This window comes from Molossus molossus, unplaced genomic scaffold, assembly GCF_014108415.1.
Source record: "Molossus molossus isolate mMolMol1 unplaced genomic scaffold, mMolMol1.p scaffold_m16_p_9, whole genome shotgun sequence".
NCBI lineage: Eukaryota > Metazoa > Chordata > Mammalia > Chiroptera > Molossidae > Molossus > Molossus molossus.
This window is the reverse complement of record NW_023425403.1, coordinates 50,705,496-50,733,171: the sequence shown is the minus strand read 5'-3', so window position 1 is coordinate 50,733,171 and position 27,676 is coordinate 50,705,496. Positions and strand designations below refer to the sequence as shown.

At 43.1% G+C, this 27,676-nt stretch overlaps 2 protein-coding genes across 9 annotated transcripts in view; one reads left to right on the top strand and one right to left on the bottom strand.

The window, feature by feature from the left end:
* Positions 1-12,176, top strand: part of GGACT (gamma-glutamylamine cyclotransferase) — a 68,208-nt gene extending 56,032 nt beyond the window's left edge. For 2 of the 3 annotated variants that reach the window (XM_036250631.1, XM_036250632.1), the window contains exon 3: positions 10,242-12,176. In XM_036250631.1, the coding sequence (XP_036106524.1) occupies positions 10,256-10,726 (471 nt within the window). In that variant the 5' untranslated portion in view covers positions 10,242-10,255 and the 3' untranslated portion in view covers positions 10,727-12,176. Of the gene's footprint in view, positions 1-6,522; positions 6,725-10,241 lie in introns of those variants that run through there. The other variant, XM_036250633.1, reaches the window with a different exon arrangement.
* A 6-nt stretch (positions 12,177-12,182) lies between these two features.
* PCCA (propionyl-CoA carboxylase subunit alpha) overlaps positions 12,183-27,676 on the bottom strand; it is a 429,374-nt gene continuing 413,880 nt past the window's right edge. For 5 of the 6 annotated variants that reach the window (XM_036250627.1, XM_036250624.1, XM_036250625.1 and 2 more), the window contains 3 exons: positions 26,270-26,410; positions 15,303-15,380; positions 12,183-12,695 (listed from right to left, as the gene is read on the bottom strand). In XM_036250627.1, coding sequence (XP_036106520.1) covers positions 12,627-12,695; positions 15,303-15,380; positions 26,270-26,410 — 288 coding nt within the window. In that variant the 3' untranslated portion in view covers positions 12,183-12,626. The remainder of the gene's footprint in view (positions 12,696-15,302; positions 15,381-26,269; positions 26,411-27,676) is intronic. The other variant, XM_036250623.1, reaches the window with a different exon arrangement.

The window sequence follows — 27,676 nt, the reverse complement described above, 5'->3', positions numbered from 1 at the left end:
CATACAAATGGCCAAAAGACATATGAAGAAATGCTCAACATCACTCATCATCAGAGAGATGCAAATTAAAACAACAATGAGTTATCACCTCACACCTGTCAGAATGGCCGCCATCAACAAATCATCAAACAACAAGTGTTGGCGAGGGTGTGGAGAAAAGGGGACTCTAATAACTGCTGGTGGGAATGCAGACTGGTCCAGCCACTATGGAAAACAATTTGGTGTTACCTCAGAAAATTAAAAATTGAACTGCCATTTGACCCAGTAATCCCACTGCTAGGAATATACCCTAAGAAGCCTGAAACACCAATCAGGAAGAATATATGTACCCCCATGTTCATAGCAGCACTATTTACAATAGCTAAGATCTGGAAACAGCCCAAGTGTCCACCAGTAGACGAATGGATCAAAAAGCTGTGGTACATGTACACAATGGAGTACTATGCAGCGGTAAGAAAGATAGATCTCTTATCCTTTGGGACGACATTGAGGGACCTGGAAAGTATTATCCTAAGTGAAAGAAGCCAAGCAGAAAAAGACAAATACCACATGATCTCACTTATATACGGAATGTAATGAACATAACAGTCTGAGGAATACAGTAGACCCAGAAACATGGAAGTAGGGCCCAGACTGACATCCCTCAGAAGAGGGTGTGGAGGTGGGTGGGAAGAGATAAACCACAGAACTTATATGCATGTATGCATGACCAATGGACATGGACAACTAAGCCGGGGACAGGGCAGGGGTAGGGTGGGGAGGGGGGTGCCAATGGGGTAAAAAAGGTAAAATATCTGTAACAAAAAAATAAAAAATTTATAAAAAAAAAAAAAAAGAAGAAGTCAAAAGATAGCTTGAGACAAATGAAAATGAAAACACAGTAACTCAAAATCTATGGGACACAGCCAAAACAGTTCTAAAAGGAAAATGTATAGTAATACAGGCCTACAGGAAACAAGAAAAATCTTAATCTAACCTAACACCTAAAGAAACTAGAAAGAAAAAAGTAAACAAAACAAAAAGTGAGTAGAAGGAAGGAAATAATAAAGATCAGAGCATAAATAAAGATTAAAAAAAAAAAAACCCAACAGGAAATCAATGAAACCAAGATCTGGTTCTTTGAAAAGATCAACAAAATGGATAAACCTTTAGCCAGACTCATCAAGAAAAAGGGGGGAGGGGGGGCGACACATATAAATAAAATGAAAACGAAAGAGAAGTAACAACTGACATCACAGATACAAGAGGTTATAAGGAAATACTACAATTACATGCCAACAAATTGTACAACCTGAAAATAATGGATAAATTCCTAGAAACATACCACCTCCTAAGACTGAATCAAAAAGAAACAGTAAATCTGAACAGACAGATAACTTTTAACAGAACTGAAGTCAGTAATCAAAAAGCTCCTAACAAACAGAAGTCCTGGACCAGGTGGTTTTACAGGTGAATTTTACCAAACATTCAAAGAATTAACACCTATCCTTCTCAAACTATTCCCAAAAATTCAAGAGGAGGAAAGACTCCCAACCTCATTTTACAAAGCCAGCATTATCCTAATTCCAAAACTGGTTAAAGACACTACGAAAGAAGAAAATTATAGGCCAATATCCCCAATGAACATAGATGATAAAATATTCAACAAAATATTAGCAAACCAGATAAAGATCATACACCATGATCAAGTGGAATTTATTCCCAGGATACAAGACTGGTTCAATACCTGCAAATCAATAAATGTGATGCACCATATAAATGAAGGATAAAAATAATATGATCATATCAAGAGATGCAGAAAAAGCATTTGACAAAAATACAACATCCATTTATGATACAAACTCTCAACAAACTGGGGGTAGAGGGATCATACCTCAACATAATAAAGGCCCTGTATGACAAACCCACAGCTAACATTGTATTCAACAGTGAAAAGCTGAAAACTTTTTCTTGAGGATCAGGAACAGGACAAGAATTCCACTTTTACCATTTTTATTCACAGTACTGGAAGTCCTAGCCATGTCATTCAGATAAGAAAAGGTATCCAAATTGGAAAGAAAGGAGTAAAACTGTCATTATTTTCAGATGATATGATACTATACATAGAGAATGCTAAAGAACACCAAAAAGGCCATTAGAACTAGTAAATGAATTCAGTAAAATAGCAGTATACAAAATTAATCCTCAGAAATCAATTGTATTTTTATACACCAGTAATGAACTATCAGAAAGAGAAATTAAGAAAACAATCCCATTTACCATTGCATCAAAAAAAATTCTGAGAATAAATTTAACCAAGGAGGTAAAAGACCTGAATGCAGAAAACTAAAAGACATTGATGAAAGAAATTAAAGAAGATACAAATAATGAAAGCCTAAGCCATGCTTATGGATTGGAAGAATTAACATCTTTAAAATGTTCATACTACCCACAGTAATCTGCAGATACAATGCAATTCCTATGAAAATACCAATGACATTTTTCAGAGAACTAGAATAAATAATCCTAAAGTTTATGACACCACAAAAGACTCTGACTAGCCAAACCAATCTTGAGAAAGAACAAAGTTGGAGGTGTCACACTACCTGATATTAAACTACTATGCTACAAGGATATAGTAAATCAAAACAGCATGGCATAAAAACAGACACATAGATAAATGAAACAGAATTCTGAGAGCCCAGAAATAAACTAATGCCTGTATGACCAATTAATCTACAACAAAGGAGGCAAGAACATACAATGGGGTAAAGACAGCTTATTTAATAAATGGTATTGAGAAAACTGGACAGATACATGCAAAAAGAAAATGAAACTAGACCACCTTCTTATACCATGTATAAGAATAAACTCAAAATGTTAGATTAAAGACTTAAATACAAGATTTGAAACCACGAAACTCCTAGAAGAAAACATAGGCAATAAAATCTCTGACATTTCTCTGAGCAATATTTTTTGATGTATCTCTTTGGGTAAGGGAAACAAAAGAAAAAATAAACAAATGGGACTACATCAAACTAAAAAGTTTTTGCACAGCAAAGGAAAACATCAGCAAAATGAAATGGAAGAAGATATTTGCCAATGATATATCCAGTAAGGGGTTATCCAAATATATAAGGAACTCATACAAGTTAACACCAAAAAAACAAACAATCAAATGAAAACAAGGACAGAGGATCTGAACAGATATTTCTCCAAAGAGGATATACAGATGGTCAATAGACATATGAAAAGATGCTCAACATCACTAAATCATCAGGGAATTGCAACTTAAAACTACAATAAGACATCATCTCACACCTGTCAGAATGGAGCATGTGGAGAAAAGGCAACCCATGTGCACTGTTGGTGTGTTTGTAAATTGGGACAACCATTGTAGAAAACAGTACGGAGCCCTGGCTGGTGTGGCTCAGTTGGTTGGAATGTCAAGCATCATCTGTGCACTGAAAGGTTGCTGGTTCTTTCCTGGTCAGGGCACATACCCAGTTTTGGGTTCGATCCCTGGTGTGGGTACATATAGGAGGCAAAACCGATAGATGTTTCTCTCTCTCTCTCTCTCTCTCTCTCTCTCTCTCTCTCTCTCTCTCCCCCCCCTCTCCCTCTCTCCCTCTCTCCCTTCTCCCTCCTCCCTCTCCACCCCTTCCTCTCTCTCTGAAATTATCCTAAAATCAATTAAAAAAACATCCTTGGTTGAGGATTAAAAAATAAATAAAACAGTATGGAGGTTCCAAAAAAATAAAAAGTAGAGCTACCATATGACCCAGCAATTCCACTTCTGGGTATTTAACGAAAGAAATCCAAAACACTAGTACAAAAAGATGTATGTACCCCCATGTTTATTGCAGCATTATTTACTTTAACTAAGATACAGAAGCAACCTAAGCAATAGAAATGGTGTATACAATGGAATATTACGCAACCATAAAAAGAGTGAAATCTTGCCGTTTGTGATAGCATGGATGGACCTAAAGGGTATTATGCTAAGTGAAAAGTCAGACAGAGAAAGATAAATACCATATGATTTCACTCATATGTAAAATCTAAAGAACAAAATAAATGAACAAACCAAATAGAAACATTATAGATACAGAGAACAAATTGATGGATGCCAGATTGTAGGGCGGTTCGGGAATGGATGAAAAGCATTAAGGAATTAAAAAGTACAATTTGCCAGTTATAAAAACAGTCACAGAGATGTAAAGCATGGCATAGGGAATATAGTTAATAGTATTATAATAGCTGTATATGGTGTCAGATGGGTACTAGACTTATCAGGGAGATCACTTTGTAAGGTATATAAATGTCTAATCACTGTTGTACACCTGAAACCAATAGTGGATGTCAACTGTAAATGAAAAAATATTTACATGGTTAAGATGGTAAATTTCATGTATTATGTATTTCACAAATTTTTAATATCCCAAAATTTAAAAAGCAACAAAAATATAGAAAAGGAATTGGTTTATCAAATAAAATTTATTCAAAACAAGTGGGGGAAAAATGAAAAAGAGTATAGGAAGGTGTAAGGTCCTGTATAAACTATTGCTGCCACTGCAGACCATAGACCTAGGCTGTGCTTCACAGTCACCTCCCCTTGGCCTTGGGTCAGTCCGAAGGGCAGAGCCATGGGGCTAGTGGAGTCCAGCACACCTAGGTCCAGTTCCTGGTGCTGCCCGGCTCTGTGCCTGGAGCCCTCAGTGGTTACATGGGGACAGCACCATGCTGAGGACTCAGTCAGCTGAGACACATAACACTGGAGTCCCAGGGCACTCAGGTAGAGCTCAGCAGAGCTGTGGGCAGGAGCCCCCAGAGGACCTGCTGCTCAGCACCACTGCCCTTGAACCTCGTCATCAACTCTCCTCATAAATGCTGTCTTGCACAAGTCTCTGATCACAACTTACTGTCTTTTTCCCTAAGCCCACAATCACTCTTGGATGAAGTATTTCTCATCTTGCTTTGTGGTTGAATTGTGTGAAGGCCTGGAAAGGCAAAAGATAGAAGAGGGCAACATAGTTCTAGAAAATGGAAAACAGAAATGAGTGGTTACTGACTTAGCAGCCTGGAGAAACCAGAAACCCCCGTCCCTAAAAGGTGAGAGGCCAGCAAGAAGCTAGCTGACTGGTGCCAGCAATGCCAGCGAAGCTCTGGACTTGTGAGCCATAGGTGTGTAGACAGCAGGGCAGGAGGGGAAGAGAGGCGGAGAGTCGGGTGAGGGGGCACCTTGAATATGGGGACTGAGGGAAAGTTTGCATATCTACAGATTTCTGTTATCTGGGGACCTGCCAACCATCAGGCCCCCTCCCCTAACACAGAGCTTCAGTTTCCTATATGGTATCTTACTTTTCTTTTTCCTTTTTTTTTTGTGGTACGTGCCCCTAGCAGGAACTGAACCCGGGACTCTCTGGTCCACAGGCCAACGCTCAACTGCTGAGCCAAAATGGCAAGGGCTTCTTTTTCCTTTTAAATCCTTACCCAAGGATATGTTTATTGATTTTTTAGAGAGAGAGAGAAACATCGATGTGAGAGAGAAACACCAATTGTTTGCCTCCCTCACACCCCGTACTGGGGATGAAGCCCACAACCTAGGCATGTGCCCTGACCAGGGATTGAACCTGCAGCCTTCTGGTGTACGGGATGATGCCCCAACCAACCAGGCTGGGCCTTGTGTCTCACTTTTCAATATAAAAGGCCAGGCAAGGTAACTGAGACCTTTGAAGAATACCTTTTAAAGAAACATACCAAAACAGAGAAAAGAGGAATTTGGGAGAAACAGAGGCATTGCAGAGGAAGATGAAAACTTAAAAAAAAAAACACCTCACGATAACATCTTCCCAAAGATGATAAGATGGTATCATGGTATGAAAAGACAGGATGCTAACAAAATGAGAGAATAAGGAAAAGTTCTTGGAAATAAATATGATGATAAAAATATTTTAAATTTGAGAAGAATTGGAAGATAAAGTAGAATATAAAGAGCATGTTGAAAGATTAATCCAGGACATGCAGCATCTGAGTACTAGAGATGCAGAAAAAGAACACGAAGGCCGACTAGGGAAGAAAATTCTCCACAATCCAAGATAATGTTTTCAGATGGAAATTCCCAGCACAATGAATGAAAAAAACAAGCAAACAAAAAAAAATGAAGCATATCCTTATAGAATCCAAGGGAGAGGGGAAGACCTTAAGAGCCTCCAGAGACAGAAGCCTGAGTCCTTTACAGAGGACTGTGGATCCCCGTATCACTGGACTTCTCAGCAAGAACTTGAAGAATTAGAAGACAGAGGAGCCCTGGCCGGTCTGGCTCAGTGGTTAGAGCGTCGGCCTGCAGTCCAGAGAGACCGGGGTTCAGTTCCCGCTAAGGGCGCGTACCTTGGTTGCAGTTTGTCCCCGGCCCTGGTTGGTCGTGTGGGTGGCAGCCACTCGATGTGTCCCTTTCACATGTGTTGATGTATCTCTGTCTCTCTTCCTCTCTCTCCCTCCCACTCTATCTGAACGAAGAATGGAAAAATGTCCTCGGGTGAGGATAAAGAAAAAAAAAGAAGACAGAGGAAATGCCTTCACAGTTCTGAAGTTACTTATTTCTAGAATTCTCTGCCCATCCACACTGTCGAGGGTGTGAAATAAGCCTCAGTGAAATGAGAGAGTCAACCAAGAAGGGGCCATGGGATCCAGGCTGGAGCAGCACAGCTTCTGGAAGCCAAGGCTCCAGGGACACATGGAACCGGTATGTGGTCAAGGCTGAAAGGGTTCTTACGGTACTTTCAGAAAATGTGAGGCCAAGTTACTGTCAGAGAAACTTGAGCGAAGAGTGGGGAGGGAAAAGGCTAAAGCTGTTTTTCCAAGAAAAACAAAATGTTGTCCAAGAAAGAAAATTAATCATAGTACACTATGTGCCTTATCTAAGAAAAGTGTTTACGTAGTTCTAATGCTGAATATTGATTTGACCAAAATTGAGATGTGAGTCTGTCAGAGTAACATGGGGCAGAGGCTGTGTGTGTGTTTGGGGCGTGGGTATAGAGAGCTCCTATAGCAGTAATAATCCCACACACATGAAACACAGGCTTACCAGATGTGCAGGAGGAATGTGTATCAACTCATGCAGCCCTCACAACAATCCTCCAAAGCAGCTGACTTTATTCCTCTTACAGCTGATGAAGCCCAGGCACAGAGGTAAAGCGGTTTGCCTAAAGTCACAGTTAAAAACTGGGAGAGCCAGGATTTCAATTCAGACAAGTTGGTTCTAAAGTCTGGCTTTAAACTGCTATGCTCACCTGCTTTTGGGGTCCAAAAGGCAAGAAATGATTTGAATATCAATAAGTAACAGTATAGCCCTGGCCGGTTTGGCTCAGCGGTTAGAGCGTCGGCCTGCGGTCCTGAGAGACCCGGGTTCGGTTCCCGCTAAGGGCATGTACCTCGGTTGCAGTTTGTCCCCGGCCCTGGTCGGTTGTGCAGGTGGCAGCCACTCGATGTGTTCCTTTCACGTCGATGTTTCTCTCTCTCTCTCTCTGTTCCTCTCTCTCCCTCCCACTCTACCTGAACAAAAAATGGAAAAATGTCCTCGGGTGAGGATAAAAAATTTAATAATAAAATAAGTAACAGTATAAATAACTAACACTATGGAGATAAATATCAACTGCAGCAGTTAAAAGGCTTAAGTGTTGCATCAAGGAAGTGGTAAAGGGTAGGGAATTTCATGTTTCTTGTGCAGTTGTTTGACTTTACACTATGGACAGATGGTACTTTTAAAAAGTTAATGAGCCCTGGCCAATATGACTCAGTTGGTTGGAGCATTGTCCTGTGCACCAAAAGGTCACAGGTTCGATCCCCAGTCAGGGTACAGACAGGAGTCGACCGATCAATGTTTCTCTTTTGGTTCTCTTTTCTCTCTCCCTCTCCCTTCTTCTCTCTCCAAATTTAATGAAAAACAAAACATGTCCTTGGGTGAGGATTAAAAATTAAAAATAAATGATAAAATGTTAAAAAAAAAAAGAAAAAATTTATCAAAAGAAGAGAAAAACTACGGCACCAGTGATGAGGAGGGTGGGTCTCCAGTTTTGACTGGTGTTGCCCGGTGTGCAGCTTCAGTCGTCCTCACCAACCTGAGACTCAGCTGCGTAGGGCTCGATGGTTCCCAAGTTCTCTTCCAGCTCTTCACATTCTGACGGTCAACAAGACAAGCAGTGATGTGGAGAACGTGTACCACAAAGAGAGCCAGTCAGGGTGACATGGTAGGACTGAAGGATTGGATAGGTGCTGCTTCAGGTCAGCCGTTCAGAGAGGCATCTACAGGGGCAGGACCGAGTGGGTGAGGGAGCAGTGACTGCAAAGGCCCCAGGGTGGGCAGGCGTCATTCCAGGAGTGGCTGGAGGGAAAGGAGGGGCAAGCCAGCTGGCACCAATAGAAAGTCATGGAGTTTGCAGCCAAGATTGACCAGGACTATGATGGGTATAGGCTGGAGGGAACAGAGAAGCCCTTGAAGGGATTGGGGGACAGTCCTTGGACAAGGGTGGTAGTGCTGAAGGGGATGAGAAACTGCAGCTTCTCAGTGCGTCCTGGAGGAGTTGACAGATTGAGCTACAGGACGGATTGCAGGTATGAGAGACAGAAGTCAGGGATGGCTCCTTCCAAATGTCTGGTCTGCGGGCCGCTGCACAGTCCACTCCAGATCCACCATCCTCTTCCTGGCGCTCATCTTTCTGGATCACTCCTCAGGCCGCCTTCTCATAAACATCTGCTGCTGTCCCTGTCGTTGTGTGTGGGCAGGCCCAAGGTCCTCCTGCTGCCCTGTCTGCCTCTTCTCCCAGGTCTCCCTCCCACTGTTCCCCCACAGCAGTCCTGCCACCTGCAGCTCCACAGGACCCGTGTCTCCCTCCTCTCTGCACCTCCAATTCCAGGCTCTTCTTGATTCACTTTTTGACTTCCCATACTTGAGGCATGCCTCCCCCTCAAGCCCACAACTCCATCCTTCCACCCTTGTCAGAGTAACCAGAACCAGAGCTCCCATCATGTCCCCATCCTGCTCAAGGTGTCCCAGTGGTGTCAAATGCCCAGAGTGCACGTGCCTGCCAGCCTTGTGTTTTTCCCAGGACCACGCCTTTCCAGGTACAGTCGTCTGAAACCCATGGAACTCTTGACCTTCCATAGGCTGGTGACTGAGACCAAGGTGGGGAATGGGGGGAGTAGGGGCAAAAGTCCTGCTGGGACTGTCCATCCTTCCCAGATGCCCTGAAGAGGCAGGGCAAGGCTGGGATGAGAGCCCTAGATGAGGCCTTGTTGGCTGAGAAGTAGGAGGCCTGTGAACTGCGTGACTTCTCCAAGGTCTCCTTGACCATGTGATGAATGTCCAGGATGTCACCCTCCAGGTGTTTCTGGCTTGTTGTAGGCTTTCCTTTTCCTGCACAGGGGGTCTCGTTTTCAAAGTCTGTCTTAAAGAGGCCTGCCGTCACTACACAGCATTGGGCAAGTAGGACAGCGAAATGCCAGGCTTTGAGGAGGGGCCCACCCCTGTCCAACTTTGATTTCCATTTCTGTTTGAGTCACTTTTACACAAATTACTTTTGTCAGTTACATAACAGTCTGTGGCCCAGACCCAGGCAAGCAGTAAATATTTACCTTCACATTGGAGCCAAGGTCGCTGTGGTGAGCCACAGTGAGTCACAGGGGAGCATCATTACCCTCTAGGACCTTGGGAAAGGAACACCAAAGCATGCGCTTGTTAAAGGTTTGCTGGGTCATACTGTCAGGACTAGAATGTGAATTTAGTACTGAAACCTGAATTATCTCCTGTAGCCCACTATAGGTGACTATTTTATATATGCACACACATGTACATTTGCATATCATTACTTCTATTTCTTCTATAGTATTTATTGTGTAATTTTTAAAGTCCTTTCAAAATGATTGAAAACGAACTGCTCTGAAAAACAGCAATTCTGCAGAGCTTGATCGCAAGACAGGCTGACTCCATCTGGCAAATGTGTTCTCAAAATGAGTTCCTTTTATCAGAAAGTGACTGTAAAGGGTTGGTGGTGATTCTTGGAACCTCAGAACCCACCACATGATGGTCAAGAACAGTGGGCTCTGGGTTGTGCTGGCGGTTGGGAGCAGCTGCTCCGGCACGGACCTGAAATACTGACTCTCTTGCCCTTCCCAGACAAGGTTCCAACCCCAACGGAGCCCAAAGCTCTTGCCCGTTTTTCTGACACGTATGCCTACCAGTCTGCTTCCTTTCTCCTCTGCAGCGTCTCTGGCCCACATGGCCCAGGTGTTTGTGTACGGGACCCTGAAGCGAGGCCAGCCCAACCATAAAGTCCTGCTGGACCACACCAACGGCTGCTCGGCCTTCTGGGGCCGGGGCCGCACGGTGGAGCCGTACCCGCTGGTGATTGCCGGAGAACATAACATTCCGCATCTGCTGAACCTCCCAGGGCACGGCCACTGCGTGGCCGGGGAGATCTATAGTGTGGACGAGCAGATGCTATGCTTCCTCGATGAGTTCGAAGGCTGCCCAGACATGTACCAGCGCACCCGGGTGCGCATCGCGGTCCTCGAGTGGGAAGGCCCACGCGGTGCCTCCGAAGAGCCTCCAGCTGCTGAAAGGACCCTGCAGTGCTTCGTGTACAGCACGGCCACCTACCCTCCAGAGTGGGTCCGCCTCCCGTACCTCGACAATTACGACTCTCAGGGGGCACACGGGCTTCGCTATAATCCGAGGGAAAACAGATAAAAACCGCGACAGAGAGAGCCCTGATGATTATAAGATTACCTCAGCTTGGTCTGCACGCACTGAATGCAAAGCCTAATAATGCTCTTTGAAACAAACATTTGTAAAACCCAATCTGTGGGAAAAGAAATACTCATTTTCAGTGGCAGCCAATTTCCCACATAATTTTGACATACTGATAAGACTGCCCTGAAGTCTGTCGGATACTGCTTTACTGCTGCGCAAAGAGCATCGCCGGCTTGAGTGTACTGGGTAAGAAAAATTTAGGTTTTAATTCCCCTAAATGACATTTCAAGCACTCATATGTTACCATACTTTTCTTCTTTTCCTGCTTTGCCTTAATCTGAAGATAACATTTAAAATGAATGTAAAGACTTTGTGTTGCAGTTAGATTTTAGCAGCCCTACTCTATTGATTCTGACCTATAGCACCAAGGGAAAAAAAATTTAAGCTGATCTTGAATGTCTTAGTGTAATGAAAGAAAAGAAAAGCATGCGGTATTTTTTAGTAGTTTTGGAGTATATATAACATCGTTCTTCACAATTTTCAAACCAAGCTTATTAAAGAGATTATTAAAGATGATCATTTAAAATTAAACTAGATATTTTAGGAAATCAAATATAAAAGTGTTGATGGTAATTTTGGCCTTTTTCTTGGGTCTACTTATTTAGTAGAAGGTTCTTTTCATTCTAAAGTAGCAAAACAATGAGCACCCGCTTGCTGGCAGACACAGCTGAATACCCTGAGCCCAGAGCCCAGTGGCAAGGCACTGTCCCTGCTTCCCGAAGGGAGCGGCATTTGGGGGTGGGCCTTTTGAAGAAAAACCAACATATTAGTAATTTGTTCTTCAGGCCTGTCAGAAAGCTTAGCTTCCAAATACAAACACTGCTTAAAATAATTTTAGCACAGCACGAAGTACCAATTACTACCCACCTCATCTGATGATCTGTCAGTGCAGGTTCAGAGCAGTGCACGACTGCCTCTGCCTGCTTACCAGCGAAGTATGAAACGTATTCCGAGAATTCCAGAACGGAATGGGAATGCAGCTGCTGGTCCTCAGTAACCTCGTTCTCCACCGGGAAAGCTCACTCTCTCTCCAGCTTAATGGTAGACTGTGACCACTAACTGCATCTGGCACAAAAACATGATCATTGTTTTTATCCCTTCTTCTTTAATTGGAATCGTGCTTCACAAAGATACAAAAAGGCAAGGATGGGTATCAGCTGATGAGCTTGTGGCAGCCCCACCCACTACAGTTGCGGTGAGGGAGCCCCATGGGATGGGGAAGAGGGACAATGAGTCATCTCTCCTTAAGGTGACACCCCCAGGGATCCAACAGATCCAGTACTTACCCATTAGAGTCACAAAGGAGGGATTTACACGATCATCTGTGCTGCATGGGCTTAAGAAGTTAGGAATAACAACAAACAGGAGTTACAGCCTCAGCCAGAATGAGTAGGTAATCAGATTATAAGGTGGCAAATGCGGTTTTAATGAAACTGACAGCAAAGAGCTGGGATTTATATAAAATTTTTAAAGGATCACAATGAAATGCTATCGTTTAAAGTCTACTGGCACAGCCTATGTCTCTTATGTACATTGTCTTCATTCAAAAAAAGGGCAAACTAATATTTAGACAAATGCTCAGTTTTATTGATTTAACTTTGACACTAAGAAATCTCACAGCAGAAGTACAAATCATATGTACAAGTATTTATATCAATAAAATTTTCCATTGGTGATTTTTTGGCAGAATGTTGGTTTGACTATATGTGGAATAAATATGACCACGTAAAATCTGCTGCACAGGGGTGCGCCTGTAAAATGCTTGAATAAATTGAATGAAAGAATAAAATACAAATGGGTAATTAAATTGGGTGACTACTGAAAGGCTATAAATACTTCATTGCAGTTCCACGAGCAGATCTCCTTCTCCAACTGTGTCCCCAGCTTTACAATGTACCGATTTCACCTTGAATTAAAAAAAAAAAAAAAAAAAAAAGGAGGGGGTAAGAAGGATAAACTAGACCAGGAGGTAGCGACCTCTTCATTTCTGGAAGTGAGGAGATGACCTGGCAGGTTTTGGAACACAAGTAGAACACTTGGCTGGCGCAATCGTTGGGGACCTCATGCATGGGGACGTCCTCATGCAGGGCAGTGACTCACCACTTCCCCTCCTGGCTCTCCTGTCCTTGGTCCTAAAACTTGCTGATACAAAGCAATTTCTGCTGGCTGACCTTTGCACTGGGTGCACACAGGGGTCTGGGCAGCATTCAAAGACCCAGAGTGTTGATCTTGGATAAGCTCTCAACACCCAGCCCTCCCAATCCCTGTGGTTTTAGGTTATAGAAATGTTCTCTGAGAGTTAATGTATACTTAGTTTAGTGTAAAAAAAATAAATAACCCAAACAAAACAATTATACAAGAGTCCAAACAGGTACAAACTAATGGGAAGCTCCCTAGCCTGACCGTAAACTTCCCCTGAAGGGAAATGGGATACCCAGAAGGGTGTGGCTGCTTGGATGGCCTTTGTGGGGTGATGTCTGACCAGCACTGAGTTCCCACAGTGTTGCTACTGTGCCCTTTCATTCTACTCTTTTCTCTCAATCTTAATCAGGTTTGCTTTCCCAAACTGTGTTCAGATTTCAAATAAGTGGGTAGGGGGTTGGAGTGGAGATAAGATAGTGATTTGACTTCTTGGAGTTTCTTGTTTGGCTGAAAAAATGAACAGTGGGTTAGAACTTAAGTGGCAAACAGGAACGATGCCAGCGATGGCAGGTTCGGTGACCTGGCCTGTCCCTATAGCTCTGCTGTGAGCCAGAGGGCTAGAAGGGCCTTCTTCCCTTGACTCCAGCCCAGGCTCTTGCAGGCCGATGTGAACCTGTGCAACGACTACTTCAAAGGCATGTTCAGCAGGTGCTATTTGCACTGAAGTGGCTGCTTTTTTATGATCTGAAACCTCCGATGATTGTATAGGCTGTATTTTTAGTGATGCTGCTACAATTACTAGAATGAAGGACCTGAACTTTTTCTCTGGGAGGAAAAATGGCCCTCCTAGATAAGAATCGCCAGTCCCCCAGCTCCCCAGGGCCTGGTCCTCTGGGCTGAGGCTCTGGCCATTCCTGGTGCGCCCTGCTGGGGGGGGGGGGGGGTAGGAGGAAATGGGATGAGCGAGAAAGACTCCAGCTAATAGGTGTCAGGCCACAGAACAAAGTTGCCCAGAGCCCAACAACACCCGGAAGCATCTCTGAGCTGCATATGACCAGGGAGCAGCTGCGCCTGCACTGTGGCACCCAGGCCATGAGGACGTAAAACACACAGACAGACACAGGCCCCTTGTTCCTTCAGGGAGCTGTGACCAAGTCCATGTTTGCACTGTATCTCAGTCCAGCAACACTCGCCCTTGATATGCATCTGACATATTCTGCATCCCCCACAAATGAGGCCAAGTTATCATCACAGATGGAAATCTCATGATGCTAATGCAGTGTCAGTGTTAATCTCAAGTAACAAATATAACAATTTTACAAGAAGAGAAACTAATGGTTTTGTGTCCATCTTATAAAAAGTAATCTTGTAGAAAGCAGGATTCCTAAACCCTACAAATTATGCCTTTCTCCTCTTCCAGACCCTTAGGGACAGGTATCTGCAGCCCTTTCTAGCCTGGCCTTCGCTCTCCCAGCTGGGACTGGACTGGAGTCCTCCTCAGCATGTTCTCTGAGCATCAGTTTCATTTCTTTTTGGGGTGACAGATGGAAGCTGTCTTTCCCTGATGCAGATTTCACCATGAGCTGACAGTACCTCTCTGCCAGGACACCATTGTCCCCTAGGTTCGATCTCACTTTCCAGGTGTGGCCACAGTGCAGGGCATGGCCAGCCTATGCTGTCTTCACCCCACCCTGCCCGACCTCACTCCAGACTTCTAATCAAATTGTCCTTTGGAAAAGGATCCTTCTATGAATGGTGTCCTTTTAGACACAGAAAGGATAATTAAGTTATTGCTTTAAAGGACTTTTCTATTTTCTTCAAGAAGAAAATACATTTAAGAAGTTTTACTCTTAAGAAATTTCAGTACTAATACATCATCTCCTTTTTTTCTCCCTAAATCATGAAGTCCCATATGTGTTGTACGTGGGGCTTTCAGCTCCTCTTGGTCTAAAATCAAATTGTTCTCTTGGTGGGGAAATTATCTCGAAGAGTGACGTTAATTTTTGCAATCTCTAAAACCATTTCCTTCTGTGTCACCTAAGTCTCAGTTAACTAACTGCCTCTAAGACAGATGTAAACATTAACAATTAAAGACCCCTTAATTTGAAAGACATTACGGGGAAGAACAATTGTTCTTTGACTACCTGAACGCTATACAGACTCTTTTGGAGGCCTGCTCTCCAGGAGGCAGGGACACGCCAATACAGGAAGGAAAGAGGTCCTGATCTTAATGTCCTCTTCTGCAGGAGGTGGGTTGGGGAAGATATCACCCCTGTGGTCCCTTTCAGGCCTAACTGTCCAAGATTCAGAGGTGGAAGTTCTGCTTCCTATCACAGAGCAGGTGTGGGCTGGTGGGAACTTGGGGACATACCTTGCCAGTTTTCCCAGCTGTCATACTGTTCTGCATTTTCATGGCTTCGATCACACATATTTCCTGACCTTCTGAAACCTGGAAAATGAATAAAAATAGAAGTTTCATCAGCATTCTAATTTTACAACATTATTCAAGAGTGAAGCTATTAAGAGATTCTTTGTCAAATGTGCTGAAATTTGATCCAGACAGTAGCAATAACCTCTGATAAATACTTTGAATCCCAAGTTCATTTTGGGGGACAGCAGAGAAAGGCTGTGCCCTGGGAATCTGAACCTTTGCCACAGAGATGTGGCCAAAAGGCACGCTCTCCACTTACGTGCAATGAATGGTAAATCTCCACAGACAGGAAGATTCGTGGTCTCCAGGGCTGAGGAGAAAGGGTGGTGACTGCTGATGGATGGGTACACAGCTTCCTTTGGGGGAGGGAGGTTGTGACAATGTTCTAAGATTGGCTGTGGTGATGGCTGTGTAACCGAATATACTAAAACCACTCATGCACACTTTAAAGGAATGAACTGTATGTGAATTTTATCTTAGTAAAGCTATTATCAAAAAATGGAGTTTCTCTCTACAGCCCCGAAGGGCTGGGAACAATAGCCAAACCTCCAGGCCCTGGGGACCGCTGTCCCAAACCTTCCAGTGCCGGGAATTTCTCGGGCTGCACCCATTCGGGAGCTCCCACAGGCACGGCTCGAGGGGCTCAGGCTTGGTGTTCTGACGTGTTTGCCTGTTGTTATGAGGGAAATCCAGGAGGAGTGGGCATCAACCCCCTGGTTAAACCTGGCCTTTCACCCAGGATTCATCTGTAACTAAAAGCCATTCTAATTCTTTTTTCTCCGCCTTTGATGGGTAGGCACCAATGAGCTTGGCTGGATTTTTCTCCTATCTTTATGAAAAAGGGCCACCCAGTCTTTGAAATGGGAGAGTCGAATTTCCTAGGGCAACTGGCTGTGTAGGGTGCTGGTGAGCATCTGGTGTGGGGCTCCTGGACACTCCCACCACTTGGGTGTGCCTGTCCAGTGCCGCAGAAGTGCCTGGAGAACGTTCTCTCCTGAACTCCCCAGATGATCTTCAAGCCCCCCCGGCCCCCTGCGGGCACAAGCTGTCTTGCTGGCAGTGGGACTGCCTGAGCCCGTGCATTCCTTCCCTCCGCTGATCAGGCGGTGGGCTGCCTTTTCCTGGCACAGAAACATAGGAAGCGAGGGGACGCCAAGGCTTCCGTGCTGGCACAGAGGAGAGACTGTGCCGCAGAGCCGGGCTGGAAGTACTGTGCTCGCTGACCTTTTTATTCTTTTCCACCTGGCACCTGTGCTCCATGAGTGCGAAGAATCCACTCGCGAGGACTGTTCTTTCGCACGTACTGCTCTTCAAAGCGCAGAGGGAGAGAAGTGAGGGCAGCTCAGACAGTGCAGATGCCCCAGTCAGGTGTCAACAGCTGCTCCCTCAAGTTGTCATTTAGAAGCCTTTTTTCTTTCCTCAAAGGCCGGCAAGGATCAGGTAAGACGGAGAAGGGCAAGTTCCCCCAGAGGGGACCTGCCACTTAGCTCCACACCCAAAACCCTGGTGGACCCAGACCAAGGTTTCTGAGACAGAGGCTGAGAGCCAGAGCTGACCTCAGGAAACAGCACCCCAATCCAAGGACTGGGCATTCCAGCAACAGGGCTGGGGTGGCTTTCTGGGAAATGGATCTGAAATTGAACAATGGAAATTCCAGCCAAAAATTAGTAGTCAGTTCTCCACCTTGGGGCTCTGGTAGCTCTTTCCTTCACAGATGCACAGGCAACCCCCCTAGCATGGGGCCTGTGAGTACCTGCTCCCATGCTCCCCAGCCAGGCTTTCTTAGCTGGCTTGCTCAGCCCTGCCTCCCCATCCTGGGCCCTGTGGGCACGACCTCATCTTAGGTGGGCACGACCTTGCCCTCTGCAGTGGCTCAGCCCACTGCTTGGTATCCGCTGGCCAGAATGCCCTTCGCTGCTTCTTTATGGGAATATCAAGTTAGCAAATTTACAGTTAATGCAAATATGAAAAATAAAGTGAACGAGAAGATTTCCAACGGTCACCTCAAGGGGCCTAGGCCAACCCAACAACCATGCTCAGGAGACTCTGGAAGGACAGCTGGGCCCAGGCCACAGTCCCAGGCCAGGCTCAACTGGCCACACTGGAGGTTAGATCAGGGCCTGCTCAAGCCTGGGGGCAGTGGACACAGATAAGTTTATGGGGCCCACTAATATCTTTCTTAGCTGGCCCTGGGTGCTTGTGGCATGGCTGATTTTCGAAGAGGTGACATATATACAGGCAACTGCAAGTGGTAGGTCCCCAACTGTGAATCAGAAAAACGAAAACTCTGATTCATCAGAGGTAATCAATCAGGAGAGGCGGAAAAGTCCCAAATTTGCAACAGCCCTTCTTTTGATTTGTATGACTGCCGATTTGATTACAAGGACTTCAGGGAAGGTGCCTCTGGATCTGGGTGACTGCTCCGCCGCCCGCCCCGCAGCACTGCGCTGATGCAGGATCCAACCCGCAGCTTCCTCTCCACTCCAGTATTCCCTCCCTCGTGTCTGCTGGTTGCTACTTATACTATTCAGCTGTCAATGGAAATATAAGTAATTCATCTCTTTCTGTTCACGTACAGCAACCTGCTTTGTTGTCTGTTTTCATTCATTTGGCCCTAAAAGAAAGAACTCCTGAGAGTTGTTTCTTTACCCCACAAAACAGTGAGCTCTGTTTCGGTCAGTAGAATAATTTTATACCTGCACACATGAACTTGATCTCAATTCGTTATTTCGCTCCTCAAGAATCCAAGTCAGGGAAGCACACACAGTGCAAACCACACGGTGGAGAATGCAGGTGGGGCTGTAACGAGGGGTCAGACCCAGCAATGCCCAGATGGCCTTACACAGGCCTCTCACCTCAACAGCTCGGATGCCTCCTCATCCCGAGGTGCCCCTTCCCTGCCCTCCCCGAGCTTGGAAGGTGGCGGCAGACCTTCTGGGTCTCCCTGTGTGCTCAGAAAGCCCAGGCACTAATGAGTGAGCACAGAGGGTGCGTACACGTTGAGTTTCCACCGACAGCTCTCATGTGAGGGCCCTGCTCCTGAAGGAGCTGTGTGCGCACACTTCTCTAACACTTCTGTGAATCATCCGATAAAGACTTACTGATTGTGACAGGATGTCTCCAATGCTGGGCTTACAAAATGGTCACAAGCCCTGCAAGTCTTTTTGATAAACCTAGTCAGCCTGATGTACTTCTCTGCTCCCTGTCTAATTGCTGTAAAGTTTGGAGGCCTGAATTCTATATCTTTCATCCGGCTTATTGCGTCCTCTCCTTTGACATGAGGTCAAGGTTCACATTCACATCCGATTATCAGAGCACACTCATTAAGCGGGGTGCCGGCCTTGCCTCAAAATGAGTAAGCTGGAGAGAAGACTCGGCCCATTTACTCAGCAGATTTCAGCATGTTTGGGAGCCTGAATGCCGCCCAGTGCTGCTCTGTGCTGAGGAGGTTCAGACATCTCCAGCTGATGATTAATTGTGAGTGATGGGAAATAAAATCCAGTAAAGCCAGCTGCTTGCCATGGTCGGCAAAATGACTCTAATGGATATAGGCTGCCAATTTTCCAGTTTTACTGGCAAGTCTTCCAAGTGTAATTAAGGGAAGTTATAAATGATATGGAAATCTATCAAGTTCCATTTATTTTCAGAGGACTCTTTCCCCAGAGACTTTTATCTTCAATTAAAGCCCCCAATAGCCTTCTACCAAGTTCCTTTCACTTCTTCCCCAAAGATGAAAAGACACAACCTTCTGCTGCACACATCACTCTTGGGAAACATGCTAGGACTGGGACACATTCGGCAACTTGTATCATTCAGTCTGCAGACGCAGGAAGAAAGCTCAAAGGCAGTGCAGAAAGAGAGAGAGGAAAAAGGGGGGAAAGACCTCCACAAAACACAAACGGAAGGCCCCAAAAGTACAGACCTGAAAGCTGTGCTCGATACCAGATATTCATCAGAGGTAGTGTAGCTCACTAATGTTATTTGATTTGGAATAAAAGCATGAAAATGATGGCAAAGGCCTAAAATTGGAGATGTAAAGGATGACTGCACAGTATTCCATTTCTCAATTTCATCCTTCAGAGCCACAAAATGGGGGTGATACAGTGACGGGATGAGATTTACAGTAACAGCTGTGGTCTTCCCACACAAGGGAGGCCCTTCTAATGGGCTAAGGTCTGTTTTGAACAGACGGGGAGTAACAAAACAAGGTTCCCCATTAGGAGTGTGCAATCATATTTCTGATAAAGAAAATGATTATGGGGGTCAGATTTCCTTTAAGACAGCTCCTCCCTCTTTTGTCATCCAAAACCTGGGCTGATTTTAAAGGTGTTATCAAATATAGGCAAGAGGAGAGAAATGGCTGAGGGTTTTCCCCCGTAAGCCCGCTCTCTAGCAACTGTAAGGAATGCATAGGAAACTGTGCCAGTGGCATATGGCTTTCTACTGCGCTAAACATTCATACAAAAGACAGGTTCATCAGTCATTGGAGTATCTGGATAAAAAATTAGCTCCTGATGGATGGTATTTTGAGCTTACCTGCTGCTAGTACATTACCAGAGAAACACAGGTTTTGAAACCCACATGACATTAGAAACTGCAGACCATGAAATACGACACATGCAGGAGCACATAATGTACGCCAGATTATACAAAATAATAAATAAGCTATTTAAACCCTCTGCCTAAAACTGGGCCCGCTGCAAGGAACCCTGGGTCATTTCTACGCAGGCCAATTAATGCACAGCATCTGCTGTATAGAAGCAGGGCATGAAGCACTTCCGAATGATTTCAGCAATTAAAAGAAAACTGTTTCCTGCCTGTTCAGACAGCAACTGTTTCAATGCAAGAGTGAACACCAAATCACTGCGTGCAGCTGAAAAATTAAGTCCCCTTTTTGGGAAGAGGGGTGGGTTGGGGGAAGAATTTTTATGGAAAAAGGAGCCTTCTTTTGTTGTCCTACATTCTGTGTTTTTCTGCCAAATTAGACAGAAGGCTCAGAGGGCTTACCGGCCCGCTTCAGTCTCCCCTTCTGCTGCATTGGGCCCCCCGAAAGCATGGATCAATATCAACCCTGCTGATGACTCCACAAAAGTGAAAATCCTTCAATTACATTTTTAAAGACAGTTCTACTTAGAACACAGGTGCCTGAATGCAATGCATTTTAAAGCCCTTAGATCTGAAGAAAGACGCAGTTAACAGCCACAGGAAAAAGGCATCTCAGATTTGGTTAAAAGGCACTGCTAGAATCTGATTATAATAACTTCCTCTTTCTGAGCTGGTAAGATAGGCTGGTAAACACCCTGATACTTCCTGAAGAACTGTGCATTCACATCCCAACATCTTCATGTAAAGAGGGAGGGAGAAGACACCACAGGAGACTGTGCAGTATTTAAGCAATAACAGAATGAACCATCATCAAATTACAGAAGAAGAGAAGGCAGGTGACAGAAATGCCGCCAAACCCCTTATCTCCAGTCTAAGGCCTCCTTTATTTTATTTTATTTTTTTTAAAGATTTTTTTTATCCTCACCCGAGGACACTTTTTCGTTTTTTGCTCAGATAGAGTGGGAGGGAGAGAGAGGAGGAGAGAGAGAAACATCGACGTGAAAGAGACACATCGAGTGGCTGCCACCCGCACGACCAACCAGGGCCGGGGACAAACTGCAACCGAGGTACGTGCCCTTAGTGGGAACCGAACCCGGGTCTCTCTGGACCGCAGGCCGACACTCTAACCGCTGAGCCAAACCGGCCAGGGCCTAAGGCCTCCTTTAATGGGTTTGTGCACCAGCCACCTGCTCAGGAGGCCATGAGCAAGAAATAACATACTCAACCAAGGCAGATGGCTCTGAGGGACGCCAGGCCCGCACCTCTGCTTGTGCCCACCACCACACCACCACACCACCGGTCCCTCCTGTAGCTGCCCACTGGAATCGTGCAGTGGGTCTCAAAGCAGGGAGCTGAAAGGCTTGGGGAAGCAGTAAAGAGCTGTGGCCAATATTAGAGAAGTCCAGTTTTTCTTAAAATTCCTTAAAACAAAGAAAAATATTGCCCTTTAAGTTAGCTCAAAACTGGAGCCAATGCCTCTAGTTACAAAAAGTACTGGTTCAAGTTGATGTCAGTTACAATAGCTTTAAGAAATCAGTCTGGATCTACTACCTCTGTGAAGTGTGCTGTTTTAAAGAATTTGGAGAAATTAGCTGGCTTTATTGTTTTGCAAAAGGGCAAGAAAGGTACTTTGAATCTTGGTAAGGTTGAGAATTGTCATCTTGAAAATGTTTAAAACAAGTATACATTCCCTATAATCACAAGTAGGTCATTCCTTGAAAAAAATAAATCAAATGCAAAAGACTCTCCTATATTTAATTTATTGATTAATCTATAAAAATATTTTATCTTATATTGATAATTGTCATTAAGTTGTAAAAACTCTCAAATTGTTACCTGCAACAAAAACTACCCCTAATGTTTAAAATGTTAAATAATTTGTTATGAATCTATACATGCTTTGGAATACAATCTGAAGTTTGAATGAAAAACTGGCACCTTATCAAATAAACTGCTTGAATAACTACTGCTATAAAATATGTAAATTTAATTATTGCAATTATTTCCTGATTGTAAATCAAGGTATTCAAAAACTGGAAAATCTATCAAACAGCCAGGCCAGGTCCTCTGCCAGGGAAAGATGTGATTATTGAGACTGGGCTGCATGGGATACACAAGTCACTGCCAGACAAACACGTCAGGAGGGGCCAAGTCAACCCTTCTCGTCTGGAATACGTAAGTGCAAAGGAGGTTTCAAATCCTGCTTGTTCAAGAAATGAAAAACAAAGGTCTCTCACTAAATGTATTAGCAGTTTCCCCCAGATCAGCTGCAAGCTCCACTGCAGATGGTTAGAGACAAGGGGAGGTGTGACCAAACCGCTCACCCACATACCTGCTTGGTGCCCGCCCCCTGAAGGAGCACATGCAAGGAAGGAAAAACCCAGGGTGGAATCTGGGTGGTACTTCTATTAATGATTCCAAATTTTATGTTTTCATTGGTACACTTTGTAGTACACCACTTTTTATGTGGCCTAAGTCACTATTTATGACAACAGCAATCCCAAACACCAATTACCTTCTATTGAAAGTCAGTTCTGCTACAAAGTGCATCATCCTCATCTTGGCCCCTCCAAAATACTCCAATCTGTCTTACTAAGACTGGACAGGCTCAGTGGCAGGAAAAACAGCAACAGGTACTTTATGTCAATCTATTTGATATTTTACTTGGTCTCACAAAGTAATAAGAAAGAAAGAAACATAGATGGGTAGACTGCCTGCTTCTAATTCACGTCTCACTTAATTTTAGATGTATTAAATAAGATGCAAATCTAAGATGACTACAAAATCTAAACATAACTAGAACAAATCTTAATTAAATGCAATATTAAAATATCCCATTGGGTTGCCTCATTGTTAGCTTTCTGATATCAAAAGGCTAACAAAACAAATGTGCTCATGATGACTTTATTTTATACTTCAAAGTCAAATGAAAATTATGCAAAAAATTCAACAGCTGTAACTATAATGCTGGAATAATTGTATTCACCTATTATTCTGGGAGAATATATATTTCATATTTTTGTTCAAAGCGATCATAAAGATAGAAGTTATCATAATTAAAACAAGTTATTAAAAATGCTAACTTTTATTATAGAAGTGCCCCCAGTTTATGATACGTTACATGTATAGAAAAAATGGCTATTTTTCAAACTGAAATGAAAATCAGTCATTAAAAATATTTTCAGAAGCCATATTAAAAAAAGGTATATAAGAGGCATATAAAAGTCATGTTATCATTTGTTCTGAATTAAATTTGTGATTCTAGACTTTAATGATCTAGTTCTACTTAGTTTCTAATTGGTTTGTTTGCTTGTATGCATTTTACTGTTAATATTAACTAGAACCCTCTCCCAAAATGTTCAAAAAGGCTGTTATGTGATCACTTAAAAAAGAGTTTACCACCACATTTAATGTTAAATAGTATGTAGCAGACATTGAAGAGTATTAGGAACTTTTGCTGTCTGAACTCGATAAAAGCACTTAGTGTGAAATTCTGCTTCTGTGCCCACACAGCTCTCGGAGTGTAGTTATTACTTCTCCGCTGCCACCCAAATCATTCTGTCCTGAGAAGTGTTTTTAATTTTGTTAAAATTGCTTACTTCACAAAACCAGAGTTGTTACTTACTATTTTATGTGATACTTTTGTGGAACACATTATTGCCAGGCTCACCATTCTAAGAGTTGTCAAGTTTTATTTCAGCTAAATATAAAAATTACAGATAACTGGAATTTAAACTACAAAAAAATAATAATAATAATAATAATAACATTTTGGGAAGCAAAAAAAAAGAACTCGTGTAGGCCCTGAGTTGTTTTTTATGTTCTTGTTTCCTTAAAAACACAAAGAGATGATCGATTCCATTCTCTTCCTACTGGTAAAAGCGGAGCCTTGGCTCAGCTACTGTTACTGCTGAGAACGGCACAACACGTCCTGCAGTGCTACAGTCATTTTAAACCGCAAAACTTAAAAGTTACAAGTATTATTTTCTTAGAGTGGCCTCAAGTAAATGCTGTGCCTTTGGTCCAAAGAAAGTTTCTTGTGTTTTAATTACACGAAGCAGATTTAACTATACAAGTTGTTGTGAGAGCTGACAAGTAAATGTCTGGCCCTGCATTTGGTTTGGGTATTGCCAGTTTGGGACATTTTTCACAAATAATAACACTATTTTGTCAAAACACAATGGCACAGAATATAAAAGGAAGTTTTGTGAAGACCAGAAATGGCACTGGAAGCTGGAGAGAGGAATAAAACGCAAGCATTTGCCCTCCCAGACCAGCTTAGGCACATGCGTGCAAAGGGCCTTTATATGGAAGGTGAAGGATACAGACACGAGGAGCCGATTCACCAGGGTGCACACCCCCCAGCCATGTCCTCTAACTTTAAAGGAATACATAAAATAGAGGCTCCAGTTAGTTCTCAAATTAAACCATTCTTGAATACCCACATTTAATTACTGGTGGTTTCAATATGTGAGCTACCCCAACGAACCAAGGACTAATTCCACATTGTTCCATTTTACTAAATGCCTTGCTTTCCCACATTACATATTAACCAGGACATGGAAAGTATGAAGGCTAAACCCTCTGTATGGAGGAGCCAGAGGAGGAGAAAGCAGTTGTTGGAACTAGAATTCTGGCTGCACGCTCCAGGTTCTCTGCCTGGAGAGCAGCCCCAGCCAGGAAGCTGGTGCACACAGAGGAGCAGGGCTGCAATCTGAACCCCCTCCCTCCATGCGCTCAGCAGGAGCTGCCTCCTTCCCTCCTCCCTCCTCCCTCTCACCGCTCAGGTTTTGACTCAGGTGTTGGAAAAGTAAGGATTGCCGTTCAACATTTTTTCTAAAGTGCAAATGTGATTTTAGAATTAAAGCCACACGGTTAGGACTGACAAGCTCAGAATGGCATTATACAGCCCATGTGGCTTCCAAAAAAAGCTTAAGAAGGAAAATGGAAAAAAACAAAAACAAAAACAAAAACAAAATAACCCCCTCATGTTGTTTACCAGCCTACACTTGTAGTCACTAGAAGATTCAACCAACTGCTCTGATGGTTAGTATGAGCGTATACATGCTTACTGTCAACTCCAAGGGACTATCTCCTTATGACCCTAATCCTTTAGAATGAATACAAGGCAAGCCCTCCCCCATATTCATCACATATATATAATTTTTAAGTATCATCTCTCCCAAATCCTTGACACTTGAGTGCTAGACTATCATAATGAGTGTTTTCCTCCAAGAATGCCAATGCTTTCTAAATAAATGCAACAATTCATAGCTCCTTAGCCTCTTTTATAATTTCTTAATAAGCTGGTAGTTCCATTTCCATAACACCAGATAAAACAATTAAGTCAGTTTTCCAACTTCATATGTCAATTTCAGAGCTAATCATTTAAATAACTGAAATGGATCATTTCTCTTAATATTCATTTATTATAAATACTTTTCTATAATCCAATGACAGCTATGTGAGTTTTTCCTCAATGTTATTTTATTTATGTTAATAAATACAGAAGCAGTTTTAATGTAATCTTTACAGGAAAATATATAAATGCTTATGGATTTGGAATATAAAATGGAATTACCATCTCATTCATTAAAGACTATCATGTTTGGCCTTTATTTTCTGGCACATAAATAAAAATGGAAGTACTTACACACGCCCTAGAAACCTTCTGGTTGAATATTTGTTTTCGTTTTACTTCTGCTAATAATAAATAGAGATTTCTAACCATGCTTTAAGAAAACACATGCATACTACCAATTTTTCTATAGCTACATTATCATAAGACTAAACATGTGAGGCCATATCAATATAGCTTTGATTTGTGCCTTAATGTCACAAAGTCAAGATGAAAAACTTAGAACTGTGATCCTAAATTTTACTTATCAAGTTATGGAAGTGCTCTGGCACTATACAGATTATAGAATTAACTTCCCTTTTATTCCAAAAATTATGCAAAAGTTTCCCATCAGAGGTTATTTTTTGCTGAGTTCTTCAAGAATGCTTAAAGCACAGAGAGCTAAGAGAGTAAATAGAAATTTTAAAGAAAATACTTCCTGAAACTCCAAATTTGCCAAATAACAGAATGAATCAGGCCTTATTTCTGTTCCAGCTCCAGATCATTTGAAGGGAGAGCACTCAGAGATTGTTACTAACCTAATTCAAATGTGAAACAGTTGGACAAAAAATGCACGAAAGCTACTTTGCTATTTCATGGGGGTAGTAGGACTCAGGAAAGACCTGAACCAGGATATGTTCATGCTTCCATTTGCCCCCCAGCCACAGACAGGTACGCTCCTTACCATGTCCCCAGGCTTGACAGAGACTGCCACCACCACGCCAGGCATCGGGGAGCGAAGAATACTGCTTGTATCCTCAGCCACTTTCTCCAGCATGAATTTGTTCAATTCTGCGGCGAGTTTGGTTAAGATACGCACCTTGTACTTAAAAACACCAAAAACAAATTTAAATGATGAATTTTTCCTCAAAAGCAGCATTCATTCAAAATCGGTTTTTACCTTTTAAATTTAAATTATAACACCTTTGAAGTCACATGGTTTTTAATTATTGTACATAAATTAATAAATTTATAGATTAAGTTTTTCCTGGCATAGGTTATGAGTCAGTCAGTTCAGAGATGTCTTGAAATAAGAACTTCTCCAGTAATTAATTAATGATAAATAGTCATCATCCTGTATCATGAAGAAAGACATCTGAAAACTTTATAAAGAAAACAGTGAGAATTTTCTTTGTTTTCCCTTCACTGCTTACAAAACTTATCCCAATTAACACCAATTCCGCAAGCTGGGTCAGCCAAAGGGAGAAGGGGTGACTGTGAACACGCACCAGTAGATGGCAGCAGATTGCTGTCGCTAACCTGCCACTCCCCTCGAGAGAGGTGCTGTCCCTGTGTATCAATAACTTAAGACAAAGGGTTTCAGTGATCATTTTGGGCAAAACAATATTTAAAATTCAATATTTTTCCAGTGACATAAAAGGTTATATTCACGACTGAAAATGTTAGCTTTTCTTTTTAGGCACAGCATTATGCAGTCTTTCTGTAACAAGATGGTTTAGCGCAGATACAGATGAAATATTATTAAGAATAGCCTCTGTATTAAGGGACAATATATGAAGAGTTTAAAATCACTGAAAGAAAATGATATGCACAGCCAAGTATGGCACCTTTTGTAGATGCCTCTCAAACAATTAGGGGTCCACAAAAGGCAGTTCAAACAGGACATTCCTAGTGAAGAGAATTTCTGCCCGACAGGAAAAATCCTGGATCTCTGTGAATATATACACCAGCCTCAGTTTGGTCTATCCAAACAGAAACAAGATAAAATGGTTTGAGGAAGTGTTCGTCGGGGAAGTAGAACGACCACCTGAAGATTTCTGGATTCCTACCAGATTGCATTTTCCCTGGGGAGACAGATGCAGCCCCACTTTGTTCAGAAAAGCTGCTGTAACTCAAAGCCTCCTGTGGGCATCATGATGGCAGGGATGCAAAAGCGAAACAGAATTCACCTTTTAATTCGGTGCAGGGCCTGCAGAAATCTCTAAGTGCGCTCTTAACGGGCCCATCTAGAGGGGGGAAGGCTCCAAGGAAGAGCTTTGATGGCCTAAGTTCAGAGCAGATTTACGGCACTGTGACAGGTTGAATAATAACATCTTTTGCATGTTTCTTTACTCCTGAGTGTGTGTTTTGC